Source organism: Buceros rhinoceros, unplaced genomic scaffold (assembly GCF_000710305.1).
Source record: "Buceros rhinoceros silvestris isolate BGI_N320 unplaced genomic scaffold, ASM71030v1 scaffold14140, whole genome shotgun sequence".
NCBI lineage: Eukaryota > Metazoa > Chordata > Aves > Bucerotiformes > Bucerotidae > Buceros > Buceros rhinoceros.
In genome coordinates this window covers 19843-34042 of record NW_010390262.1, presented here as the reverse complement: position 1 = coordinate 34042, position 14200 = coordinate 19843, and the positions used below count along the sequence as shown (strand labels likewise).

General features: G+C 39.7%; 1 protein-coding gene across 2 annotated transcripts in view; it reads right to left on the bottom strand.

The window, feature by feature from the left end:
* SLC12A1 (solute carrier family 12 (sodium/potassium/chloride transporter), member 1) overlaps nt 1-14200 on the bottom strand; it is a 44470-nt gene that overhangs the window by 21314 nt on the left and 8956 nt on the right. The window contains exons 4-13 of one of the 2 annotated variants that reach the window (XM_010137151.1): nt 13644-13739; nt 12096-12235; nt 11468-11578; nt 10436-10547; nt 9817-9944; nt 6796-6880; nt 4953-5104; nt 3224-3331; nt 2330-2453; nt 1314-1415 (exon numbers count right to left, since the gene is read on the bottom strand). In XM_010137151.1, the coding sequence (XP_010135453.1) occupies nt 1314-1415; nt 2330-2453; nt 3224-3331; nt 4953-5104; nt 6796-6880; nt 9817-9944; nt 10436-10547; nt 11468-11578; nt 12096-12235; nt 13644-13739 (1158 nt within the window). Of the gene's footprint in view, nt 1-1313; nt 1416-2329; nt 2454-3223; nt 3332-4952; nt 5105-6795; nt 6881-9816; nt 9945-10435; nt 10548-11467; nt 11579-12095; nt 12236-12911; nt 13008-13643; nt 13740-14200 lie in introns of both variants that reach the window. The other variant, XM_010137157.1, reaches the window with a different exon arrangement.

Here is a 14200-nt window from a genome sequence, read left to right as displayed (position 1 = left end):
GCTGCTTTTCAGCTGCAGTACTAAATCCATCCCCTGCTAGCAATTAAAATGTTGAGGCAAGCAGTGAGCCTCCATGAATTGCAGGTCTGTGCCAGGTGTTCTACAGAGCACTTTCTCTGGAGAGCGAAAAAACATGGAAGATACAAGGAGGGACTAAGCAACACTGTCTTGGATCATCTTTGTAATGAGGGAATTGGAAGGTCCTGCTGTGGAGAAATTTGCTGTCCTGCAGCCTTGCAATTATTATAATCCTTCACTGTGAATTGGCAGAAATTAACTGGAGGAAATGAGACAAATGGCTGCATTTTGTCTGAAACGTTAAGTAGTGGCAGAGTCAGATGCATGTGCATGGAGTCTATAGAGGTAATTTTTACTCTGCTCCAAGGCCATGTAGAGCAGATCTGCATTTTTTCAGCCATGCAGGTAATTAGCAGAAATGCTCATCTTTTCTGCCCTCTGAACAAATGGCACCATGCAATCTACAGGAAAGAAGTTGATGTAGGTGTTTATGTCACTACCACTGTTTTTTCACATGGGAAATCAAAAATGTATTCATTGCTCCTTGAGTTGAATAACTGATTCACAGCAGCAGGAAAGTGTCTTTCCTGTGTGCCAAAACGAGTGTTACTCAAATTGACTTAGGTCCTTAAGGTGTCACCCCTTCATTCATGAAGATGATGAGAGTTATTCTGCTGTGGCGAGGCGCAAGCCTTAAAGCCAGTAGGTTTCTTGGCTGCACAAATGTAGAGAGGGGCTCCCAAGTTACTCCTGAGCAGGACCTTATCGTGTTTCACCTTACAATTCTGCTGCTAGCCACTGCAGAACTGTGCCGATGCTGTTTGCTGGACCTGGTCTCGTTCTATGTGTTCCCTTCCAGGCAGTATCACTTCCAGGGCAGTTGCTGCTCTTAAGAACTTTCCTATGAATTTCACGGTAGATTGGAGAAGGGCATAGTGGCTCCACACTATACCTTTCTTACTTTAGGTAGCTAGAGTTGGCATAGGTTGTTATCAACCCATGTTGTGTGATAGTGAGGGGGGAAAAAAACCACCCTGAGGAGGAGCCTTTCTACTCCAGCAGGATCCACCAAAGTCTTTTTCATCCTGTGCATCTGTAGGGAATGTAAGGACTAATGCCATTATTTTTATCTTTGAAGATAAATAAAATGTCATCATCTTCAATGAGAGCAAAACCTTAGATGACATAGCTCAGATATTTTACAGGTACTGCAGCTTTCTCTGACATGCAGTCAAAACCGTGCAGAGGTCAGACTATGAGGCCCACATTTAAATCACTGGCAAATGCAGACTCACCTGGAGATTTTGCGTATGAGGCATGAAAGCAGGAGAAATTAATCAAAGCATATGAAGCCAGGAAGAAATTGGAGATTATGGGAGCAATGGTGTTCAGTTCAGCTGCAAGACATACACACATAAGTCAGACATAGGCACCAGTTCCCTAGATTGTTGAATAGCTTTTTCCTGGCAATGCATTAAATCTGGGCACTGTCTAATTTGTCATCCAGGGAGAGCTTGGATATTTTTCTGTGGTACTAATTTAAAGCCACCCTGATGTACCTTCATTCATATTAAGTAGTGTCTGCTGATGCTGATTTTAATAACGTGCTGTGCAAGGTTATACTTGATGCTCTGGCTCTGTACAGACTGGCTCTTAATGATGTGGATCTGGTGTAAATTTCGTAACTTTAAATACGTAACTGAGAGGACAGATGCATGTCACGCAAGACAGAGTTAAAACTTATTCTTTTGCTTTTTAAATGGCCGTCTGAATTTGCTCTACTAAACTACCCGTTTACTAGTTTGAATTTTAAATCTTGGAAAAACTAGTTTCAAAATACCCACGCCCCTAAGTAGCTGAGTTGTTCTACGCCTAGTGCTGGCAAACTGAGATTTGCTTTGGAGCTGGCTTTAGGGGAGGCTTGACCGAGTAGGCTTCCTAATTATCTCAGAGTTACCTCACAGCTATGCGCCATGTAAACTGGAAAACCATTTTCCAAGTTGGTGACTTTGCCTTATTTGGTGTAGTTGTAAGTGCTGCCCTCTTCCAGTGGAGTGAACAGGTATTGCACCCACTCCACATCTTTGAAAATGAAGCTGCTGTGGTGTTGAGATGTTACTGGAGTCCTTGTTGATTTCTTTTTGCCTTAAAGAATAATGGAGGTGTCACCAGGACTTTGAGTGTGCTTGGGCTTCTGTCAGAGCTTACCTGACTGAAAATCAATCTTACCATAGCTAATCATTGTATTAAAATATCAGTTTATATAATTTCAGAACATGAGGTTATAGCAGTTGTGTAACAATATACAAACCAATCAAAATGAATGCCATGGCAATCACGAAAGTGAGAACGTATCCCCTGATGGGCTCGTTGTTTTTTCCGTATCCTTTGGCAAAGAAGTGGAGCCCTTTGTAGACGTTGTCCTTGCAAAGAGCCTGGTAGACAAATCAGAACTTAATTCTGTTAAGCAGTGCTTTCTTGCATCAGAAGTAGTCTGTGAGTGACAGCTTGCTAGGCTTTTGCTAAACAAAAATTAAATCTATCTTAATACCTCAAGGACATCCACTCTTACAGCATGTAAACATTGAAATAAGGTGATAAGCCAATATCCTACTATATTATTATATAATAGGAAAACAGAATCACAGGCAATTAATACTTACTCAGTGCTTTAAAAAAATATTAACGGAATAGCTAAACAGAGTCTAAACTGGAAGAAACTGAAGCACAAACCAGTGGCTCAGCGTGAGTGGTACAGGTTATCTTTCTGGCTTATGTTCTCTGCTCCCAGTCAGCCCATGCTGCTGCTGCCCAGCCAGCTTCTGGACAGCCTGTCTGAGCACACTCGCCAGCCACTGAATCTTGCAGTCCTGAGGGCTCCTGCATATCCCTGGCACTCCAGTGCTTACAGGGTGGCTTTCTATAAGACAGAAGCAGTCTTGAAAGTAGCCTTGAAGCTATCTATGACAATCACTCCTGCAGCAAAGCTGAGCTCTGACCAAAAGGACATTTTCTGTGTTGTACGAGGGTGATAAGACCTGCCCATTTCTGTTGAAAAATGTTCTACGTACTGTTTTCCCCACCTCTTCCTCTCACCTGTGTCAGTGTTGTTTAAATATATATCACATTTGGCACATACAGTTCAACTAAATTTTGTGTCTTTGGAGTAAACCAGAGTGTAAGGAAATGGGTAGTTTAATTTTACCTGGAAAACTTTGGGTGCGCTGACAAGAGATGCTAGAGCTGATGACAGAGTAGCAGAAAAGATGCCAGCTGTGATGAGAGGACCAAAGCCAGACACCATGCTCATCACCTTTAGGAAAAAAAGAAGGAAAAGAAGAATAGTCAGGCTTGCATTTGAGTACACTTTTTGATCCCATTTAAGTACTCTATTTCTACATGTCTCTGTTTTTCACAGTTCTAAATTCAATATCCTACAAGCTAACTGTGAAGTAGGGAAATACTATTATTCCTGTTTTAGAAAAAAGCAATGGAGGCATAGCTGAATTTTTGTTCCAGTATGCAGCTGTCTGCTGAGGCAGACGAGTGCGAGATTTTCTCACCTCCTTTGCTAAGTGGTTGCTGTAAGTAATAGGCTCTCCTTGGTGGGTGAATGGTCAGTCAGCTTGCAGCAAGAAGTGAAAATAGAAATTGCAGGAAAAGGCATCGAAGTACAAAATATGGTTGGAGACACTTTGGTTTTGTTTTTTTGTTTTTAACTGAATATTTAATATGACTCAAAAAGAGATAAAATGCCTGACAGTGCAGGCATAAAGCAGGGCTGCAAACAGTAATGATGGTCATTGTCAGGCCTCCCGCAGCCCTCCTAGAGGGGCTGCACTGGCCTCTGCGACCACTGGAGCAAAAGGCTTGTTTAGAAGCATCAGACAAGGAAGCTAAAAGATGAAGTGGACAGATGTGATTGCCAGTTGCTTTTTGGTGTGTAGGAAGTACTCCAGGAGAGAAACCAATCAATCCTGGAGATTTGTCAGATGAAGATGTATTTTTTTCTGACTTTTGTGTGGCAAGGATAAATGCAGGAAGTGAAACTCTGCTTATAGCTGTAGGGAGGTCACTGATTTTAAGGGTTGCTCTGGGTCTGGGCAGCAGAACTGAGGTGGGAGTGAAGAGGGGAAGTGATCAAGAAGGGAAGGAAAAGTAGTCTGTGACAGGAACAGCATGTCCCTTTTAAGGGGGTTACCCAGCCCTGTCATTTAGCAGAGCCAGCTGGGAAAAAAGCAAGTGACTTTAAAAGCTACAAATGACTAGTTGAAAAGCCAGTGCAGGTGGGTGATGAGCTCTTCTCGCAGGCCATGAAGCACAGGGGCTGAACAGACATCTAGGAGCCGTGATTGTCTGTCTGCAGAAGAGCTGCTTTACTTTGATGCTTTGCCTAAGCTTTATTTTGAAGAATAAAAATGGCAGACATCTCTGGCCTAGGAGAAAGACTCCATTACTTCTCACTTAATTTTTTACTCAGCTGTTTTTGGATAGTAGGGGGTTTTTTATTTAAGAAGTCAGAACTCCATTTTTTTTGTACCATGGCACAAACCTTTAGCAGTGACCACAGCACCTCTGAGGTAAAATCATATCCGTTTGTAAAGAGCAGCGAGATGAGTCGCTCGGCTAACAGGAGTTCCTGAGGTTTCTCTTAAGTCTAGATTATGAGTTTGAAGATGATACAACATATACTGCTGCATGGTATGTGTTGAAACCGCAGGTAAAGACCTTACCAGAATGCTGGGAAGACTAGTGATGGGCAGTTTGAAGGTAATGTGCATGCAGGGGTCTTTTCCCTTTGATTATTCCTGTAGTTTTTTACTTTTTTAGATAAAAGTGCTTCTTCTGTTGCAGTTGGTTGTAAGCAAATAATGGGTTTGCATATTTGTACTTAGGTATTCATGTATTGCTTATATGTATTATCTTATTAAAACCTGAAAATTATTCATCAGCCCATAATCACATGGCTGACTTGCACATCTGGAAAAATCATAGCCGAGGCTGCAGGCAGATGATCCATTGCAGCTCATTCCAGGTACAACTGTATCGTTGACGTTCCCAGTAGCATCTCGTACAACACAGGAGGCTGTGGAAACAACGATATATTATTATTTTCCTTCCTTATGACATCGGAAGAATGTTCTTGCCACATTTTGACTCTTAGTCTGCACATATTTTGTACAGCTACTGCCTTAGTATCATTCCAAAGAGCAACAGTTCTTGCTGAGCAGAGGTTAATTCCCTGTAATAAGGCTTCTTTTGTCATGTTGTCTGTAAGCAAATACCTATTTCTGTTACTTTTAAAATAACCAGCCAGTTGGGTAATGGGTAATAGCATATTTCCAAGAGTAGAGAACCAGACAAATAACAACAATAAATTAACTCACAAGTACGTTGTCTGCCTGTGACCACTTCTACAAGTGCCAGTATTCAAAATAAAAAGGTCAGTGAGGGTCTTAGGTCTAGGCATACTTTTTTGTTTTGTTTTGTTTAAAGCAATTGCGCGTTGTTGTTAGAGACCCTCATCCTCAGCTGCTCAAATTGTCATAGCTGTGGTGATACCAATATGGTCAGAAAAACTTTAAACAGGAGAAATGACCTATATCCTTTGGGGTTTTATTAATACTCGTGCTGTCCTTTTTTTTTTTTTTCTCACAAGAAATGGGAAGAAAGGTATGGAGTTAAGGGTGGTAATTTAACATCTTTAGGGGCCAAAATGTAGGTTTATGTGGTATCTTCAAATATGTCAAAAACATTGTTATCGAGAGTCCCAAAGTAACTATTATCTATTTAACAAACCAATATGCAAACAGAAAGAAAAAAAGTATAGCACTGAAAAATAGACAGCTCTGAACTGGAAATACAGCTATTGCTTGTGAGAACTGAACAATGCGTTAACACAGATTTATAACAGAAAGTGAAGGATGACTACTTTGACTTTAATTGCAGGAGAAATTTAGATTCAAATAATGCAATAACCTGAGCTGCAGCTTGACTTGAGTGTTCTGCCTTTGGCATAAAGTACAAGAATCACAGAGGTCAAGAAGACTTGAGATTCATATCCCAGAAAAGAGAGTATCCTGCAGAGCTTTCACGCACTATTGAGGTATTTGCTCATAAGGAAGAGTCTAATTTACAATGCACTTTCTTACAGTACTATTAAAATAGAAAAAGAAAAATATTTTTCTTGAACAGAGATTTATTGTACCCTTGTAATGCGAATTTAATTGCATATTCATCCAACACAGTTCATAACTTGAGTACAGGTCTCCTTTTTACCCTTGTGTCCATTTTGTTACCTCGCATTCCAGTGTTGTAGAGTACCTAGTCATGTAGTGCATCTTAAGACAAGTCTTTGACATGTAACATACCCTGAGGTATGTTACCCTGTTACTCGTGAGTGCTCAGTAAGACTAGTGAGAGCAAGCATAAGCCATCTCAAATTTCAGTGTAAATGAGGAACAAAAGATCAGCAGATTGATCAGATTTAATCTTTGCTAGCTCATGTATACTATGTGCTAGTGGTCTTTGTCACTGAAACAAATGCAAAAGTAACCCTGCAAGTTAAACAAAAGTCCGTCTGCCAAACAGGGACTTCTGTTTCTACTGATTGCTGCTTTTTTCCCCACCGCTTTTGTGTACAGTAAAATCAAAACAACTATCTAGATAATAAATCCACAGGAGGAAAAAGCAGTGAGGTTAATCATTCATTTGCATATCAGGCTTTCAAACTTCAACAGTATCAATTAAGACACGAAGCAGAGGTTCTGTACGTACCTGCACATATTGCAACGGCAATGTAAGCAATTGTTGTAACCAAAATGGCCAGCATCGTTCCTTTGGGTATTGCAATTTGTGGATCCTTAAAACAAAGCAGTGACACGAAAAACACTGTGAATTTCTGTGCTGCAGTCTGGCTGCATTGGCACGCTAGGGAGCCCTGCCACTCCGTGATAGCAAGATGTCTTTAGAGGGCAGATATTTCTCACTTAGTCCTGCACCAGCATTCCCTGTCCCAGCCTGTAGATAGTTAAGCAGTCCTGTGGTGCAGCGCTCCATATCCTGGATGTAGTGAAGGGTGTTCTGCGGGAGCAGAGGTCACGTTTATAGCAGCAGGAGAGTCCTGACTCTGCGCTTCCAAACTCTCTTTACAGTGCAGTGGGCTTTATTTTAATGTTTAATGACCTAATAGGTAAATAGTTACTGAACATCAAACTCCTGTGGATGGCAAGATGGGACCATTTTTGGTTGATCGGTAGGACAGATGCAGGTAGTCATCCTATACAGAAGACGATACTTTTGTGATTAGCAACTAGTAATTGTTAGTTGTGACTAACAATGGCTGCTTCCTTTCTCTGTTTTGATTTCTAATTTAGATAACTTAGTCTGAGTTAAAGAGCTTACAGTCTGGCCCACAACAACATCAGCTTTGATCATGCAACTGTAAGTAAGAGTCCAAAGATCTGCATTATACATTGTAATTTTAAGGGGGATTTTAACACTAGCCAACCTTACAACTTAGTGTATGTTTGTTTATGCTAGGAAGCACTTTTTATGAGCTGTCGTCCTAGGTTGGTGTAGTGAGGTTTCTTTAAGTCAAAGATGTGTGGAATGCACTTTAAGCCACAGATTTCGTACTTTTATAACTATGCTCATTGCATGGGAGAAAAAACAAAATACAAATTTGGAGTGTCCTGTGAAACAGAAGAATGACTTAACTGTCTTAATAATCAATGTAATTTTTAAATAAGGTAAGGATTTATTGACCTGCAAAATAACTGCAAAGTCACTTCAGCTGCATAAGACCTTTTGCCCTCAGATCGTAGTAACTTTAATTTATACGGTTCTGGCGTGCATGTCTTAGGTCATTGTTTTTGTGGAGTCTCATGCTGCAATCTTAAACACTGTAACACTAAATCCTAGGGTTAAAGCTGCTTACAGCTCTACAAATCTAAATTTTATCACTAATCAAAGACATATTTAATATGCTGTTAGCACTTTCAGGCCTGCTCCAAACCCCACCAAAGTCACTAGCTGCTTCTGCAAGTAGGCAGTAGAGTGAGCAGCAGCTACAGAAGCACGTACGTAGGTGTTTCCAACGAATTCTAATGAAAGTTTGATCGGTCCGTTTTACACTTTTAAAATACTTCTTAGCTTGTCTTTTAGATTTCTGGAGAGGCGGGTTAAATTAATTAGACCTGTCTAATGCATCTAAACATGCTCGGTGGGGAATTGGCAGCCTGGAGAACTTGGTTATAGAAATCCACTTACTGCCAGACTGAAACAACTGCAGAGAGCCAATGGGAGAACCTCTTCCCTTGGTCTGCTCAGGCTCTTCCAGACAGCTTATGAAAGTGCTGCTGCTTTGGAAGCTTGCCATGTCTAGAGAGCACCATATATGGCAGAAGAATTATTTTTGTTTGTTAAAAGGATGGAGATTGTGTGAGGCTGATTCAGTCCCACTGGACAGAAGTTCAATGATTTTGTTCTTTTAATTAAAAATGGAATCTCATGTATGCCATTAGTAGCTCAGTTCCTACGCGTTTCTCTCTGTGCTTCAGAAGCAGTCCTCTGAAAACAAAGGAGATGAGGCATGCGACTCAGTGTGAGGAAGGGCAGCAGAACCGGCTGTCACCGTTTGTAGGATCGGGTGCACTTGTGACTGCTGTGCCAACACAGAAGTACCAGACCTTCACTGGAATCCCTAAGGTATACAAGACAACAGGTCTATGTGATAAAGCCAAATAATTTTATTTGGCATGCTGGGCTTATCAAGGTGTGAGCCACATCTTTTTGGTGACTACTTTTTGGGGGTTTGTTTTAGGTTATTTTTGTGGGGGCGTTTATTTTGGCTTTTCGTTGTGTGTGGGTTTTGTTTGTTTGGGGTTTTTTTGTTGTTTTTTAGTATTAGATTGCAAGACTTCAGTTATGGATACCCTGGTGCATTTCTGAATTTCTTGTAATATTACCAAGTATGGCATTGCTCCACATTTACTAGAGATGTTTTACCAAATGCTTTGCTGAGCTTTGAATTACTTCAGCTTTAAACACTCTTTGCATTAAATACACTGTGCAAAGTCATGAAAACTAGAGGGCACTCAAAGTGAAAACTATTTTCCTGTCTCTAATTTAGCAGAGATGTTTAGAGATCAGAAATACTATCTCATACAATTGCTGTGCTGCAAGGGGAGAGTGAGAACCTGACAGGATGGCCACAGCAAGACAACGGGGCACCCTTGGACCTCCTTTCCTGTTCTTCTCAGGCTCCTTTGTTTTGTCACAGCTGCAAACCTGCAGCTTTTCTGTTGAGCAGTAGTAGTGACACGGGATTGCTTTCATTACATGCTCTGTTTTCTCTGCCCTTGCTATGACCCTGAATAGAAAAAGCTGGTCTTTGCTGATTCTTGTGAGTACAAACATGAGCTTTACAGGTGTGCTTTTTGAGATGATGTTTTAGGAGATTTTGCAAAACAGCAGTGCCAAGAGATAGACATGCAATTTCTCTTATGTGCTGCTAATGGACCATTAATGATCTATTATTACAGGTTACTGAAACATGCTTTTAAATGATAGAACAACACAAATCTAAATGCAGCAATTTCTGTAAATAGCAATAATTAATTATGGGAGAAAATGTGGTCTGATGTTTTTAAATAATAGAGCAGGTACTTAAAAGTGAGAGTTTTGCTTCCCTAAATAAGACATGATTTAAAACTGAATACAATGTTGATTCATAATTTGTTTTCTTGTTCTTTTTACAGCCTACAGCTAGTATAATGAAATTAATGAAATACGTACTTTCAGATCTCCTGAGATGTTGGCTCCTGCAAGAATGCCAGTGGCAGCTGGGAAAAAAATGGCAAACACCGAGAAAAATCCTTCTCCGCTTCTGAAATCTGGTCCAAAGTTTTCTGCAAATATTGATGCTGCAAATATAGGAGAAAATGAAACATAGCACCAGGATTTGATTCCGAAGTTACTTAATGAGATGGTGAATAAGTTAGACTTTCACATCTGGACGACTGGGTTAGAATCTGTCTCATACTGTAAGCCAAGTGAATTTGATTTCCTTAGTCGGGTCCCCTGTAGGCTGTGCTTGTCTGCATCTCAGAGCTACAGATCCATGTTGAGGTGACGGGGTGTCACCACAGCGCTTCCCCTGAGCTCTGTGTTAAAGTTTATCTGTGCTCTGCTGATATATAAATGACTCAAGCTGCAGCTACCTGTGCGGTCAGCTTCAGCAGCAGAGAGACAGACTCAAAATTGAAGATGAAATAAATTCCCTTGGTTTGCAAGCTTATTTAAACTTGGGCAGAAGATCCTGATCTTGTGACCTTTTTCAGTGAAAACCTTAACTCACTATAAAGCCAAAAAACAATGAAAACACCACTTTATGATAGACAGCGAGGTTACTTGCCTTGGTAATTAAAAAAGCCTCTTGCCTTCTTTTCATTGTTGGTAGGAATGACTGTCCCAATAAAAAAGTTTACAATGGCAATAAGGAGAACGATTAGAAGAATGACTTGAGCCTATTAATAGAAACAAAAAGATTTTCCTGATGATTTTACTTTGCATTCAGGTGGCTATATAGTAAGTTATCTGTATGTGTTCCCTGTGATCGATTACTACGTTCTTCAGTTTTGAAAAATACCAGGAGTCGAGATAGCTGAATGAGCTAATGACAACAGCAGATGGTTTTTACTAAGGGGGTTATGAAATATATGGTTATAATTTAATTTTATGTTAGTTTCTTTACAAGAAGAGGCAAAACAAAACAGCTAATGCATTAATATCAAGTGTAAGACATGTTTATATTGTTATAAAAGTTGTTGAGTTGCAGTAGGTTGTCACTTCAAGGGTTATAATAGCTAATTGCTTTTCTGATCTCTTCTACAAGTAGTTCTAGTCTTCATCACAGCAGAATGTAAAAATAAGGTTGCTATTCTGGACCTGATTTCAGTAGCTGCATTCTGCCCTCTAAATTATTTCCATTTTGAACTTTTTTTTACAGGTGAAGGAATAGCAGAAATCCTTAGAGATTAAGGAATGGATAGCAAATAGAGCTCTTCTGCTGAGTAGGGCTTGAGAGAGTACAGCGACAAAGACATATATTGGTTTTACTACTGTTCTGTCAAGCTGTGTTAAAAATAAGGGCAAAAGGGGCACTTCGCCAAGGCTCTAAATGATGCCGTGAATTATAAAAATCAATATAATCAAGCTGTCTGCACAGCACAAACTTCCTCTTCTCTTTTAAATGTGTGTTCAAGGAAGACCATGGAGTAATTGTGCTTTCATTTAATGTAATGATTAAACTGCTATTGCTTTTAGAAGGATGAAGCGTAAACTGAGTGCTTTTGAAAATTCCACTTGTTGTATAGCATTCCTCACACACAAATGCTGTACAGTAGTCTAATATACTGCTTGCTTTTATGTTCTTTTAAAGGTTTACCTTTGCTTCCCATTCCATGCCAGCAACAGAGATGCCAAGGAGACATACAACAGTTATGGTACCTATTATTCTGATGTCATTGGAGTCATCTACCATCAGTCTATCACTCTCCTGAAAGCAGTAAGAAATATTATCAGAACCAGTCTTTCTCTGCCCAACTAATGGGATCAGGTAACAAGGTGAAATAGAAAGCAGTGAGCTGTCAGAGTTGCACAGATTTGTGAGACCAAGTATTTCATGTTCCAGCTGGCTCTTTGTAGTTGGGGTTATTTGGCTGTCTAATGAGATGTCTGATCCTTTTCTGATTTTGAGATTCTTGTTGACAAATATAAGAAATATATTTGTAAGGTAGAAATAATGGAGAAGCACTCTGACATATTTAGACACACCAGCTTCTTCCCTGCTAAAGGGGTCCCTCAGGCCTCAGCTAAAAAGTATCATCACTTAAATATATAAAACAAACAAAAACCACCAAACCAAACCACCACCCCAAATAAAAACAAGAAACAAACAAAGTCCCATTAAAAACAAACAAATAAAACCAAAACCAAAAGAACAAAAAATCCCTGTTAAAAACAAACAAACCAACCCCCTGATTTAATCGTATACTTTGAACATCTATATTTACCTTAAGAAGTTCTACAACTGTTTCAGCAAATCCAACTACGTACATAGCAACTGCCACTGCATTCGCGAAAGCGAAGATAAGTCCTATAGATCCACCAAACTCTGGGCCTAGACTTCTTGAAATAAGATAGTATGCTCCTCCTGCAGGCAGAAATGATTGCTATTTCAGCACAGCTAAATGCTCAGGTTTCCCCCCTTTTTCTCACATAAATAATACCACAGGAATCTCTACTTTTAGCCTAACAAACATAATCCATATTTGCCCTATATTAATAGAGGACACTGATAAAAAAAGGAATATGCTTTGTACTGTTCTGCCTTCAAACTTTTCTGTATGCCTTTCTATTGCGGAATCTTTTTAGTGCATATTAGCATGCAAAATGGGACCTTCAAATAATTTTTCATGGTATGTAATATAGTAACACAGAGCAGAGAGAAACTTACTTCCAGGCAGGTTCTAACTGACTTGGATCTATCCCAACGTTAGCATGAAGGGTCATATACTGTGGAACATTGTTAAAGCTCCTGCATAGTGATGCAATGAATCTTTAATCTTTTTTGCATATCACCATAAATGGAGCATATTACTTTGTCAGTTAATTATTTCGTCTTATCTCACTGGCACTTAATAATTACTGTTAGGAAGTGTTTAAGTTTATATGCATTATAAGTTACTGGTGAGCCCTTGAGAGAGATCACTCAAAAAAAATTTATTTATTATTGCTTTGCTTGTAACAATTACCTTAATTCCATTTTGATTTTTTTATAATCCAAATCCGCAGATTTTTCTATTTTTCATGAGATTGTATTCACTTACCTCCTCTTACTACTCCATTAGTGCAAATGGCAGACATGGAGATACCTGTTAATGTTGTTACTACTACACTCAGAGCAATAACTATGATTCCAAGACCTGAAAGATCCGAAAAAGAAAGTATATTCAAGTACCTGTTCTGCTTAAATGATGTAGTAAGAACTTGCCAGAGGTCAAGAACTTCCACAGAGGTTAGAGCAGACCAGCTATGACTTAAAGGCTCTGAAATGCACTAAAATTTTGTTTTGTGAAATACCTGGCATGCACTTTTCCAGGGAAATAATTTGCTCATCTTCCAAGGAGTGGCTGGAATGTAAGGAGTTTTATAAAGAAGGTATTAAATTAAGTTATCCACTAATCTGCATTAGTCTTTAAAACGAGAGGAAGTGATGCCTTGTGCTCCGTTTGTCCAAGGATGTCCAACCTGGAATGCTCTGAATAAGAAAGATGTGCTGAAAGGCAACAGAACTCCATGAAAAGCCAGAAGCCATCCCTCGCTCATCAGTAGGCAGAAATATCTGAAACGTACTTCACAGACTGAACTGAAATCTGGGATTTATTAGAAGTGAGGACTCCAACATGCCATAATTTGTGATTAGAGGTGGCTAGAATTGTTACCTTCCAGTTCCTTTAGATGCACCGTTTGGTTTACCATCGCTCTGGTTTGCCTTGTGTGAAAATAATACATAAAGACCTTTTTGGGCTTGAAAGCATTAGTAACCCTAAGATTTTTACCTCCACGGACAAACCCATTAGTTGCTATTGCAGAAGTTGACAACCCAGTAATTGAGGTTACCATCGTGGCGAGAAGAATTATGATTACTCCAAGACCTGTCAGTAATAAGAAGATAAAATATTTAACTCATGTTCCATGATTCCTACAAATCTTTCTCTCTTTAAATTGAATTTTTGGGCCAGAATCAGAGCAATAAACTGAAAAGATGGTTTGTTGACCACTTGCAGTTTGCAGAATGTTTGCAAGGAGTCCATGTCCTGGTAGTAAATGATTGCCCTCAGGCTTCACGCAGTGATCCTTGGCATAGATGTTTTTATCTGCCTTTCATATACATGCTGGCTGTTTAAGTGAAGGGATCGACACATCTACCAGAGGTCTCGTCAGAAAGCTGCTGTTGTTCATCAGTTAATTAAATATTGACTCAGAAATGACTGACTGTATAGTTTCATAGTGCACCAGGACAAATTGTCTGTCAGGTAGAGAGACAAGATCTGAGTGTGAGCCTTCTACACCCTTACTTGCCAAGCTATCGAGGGCTGCACTTCCCCACTCTCTT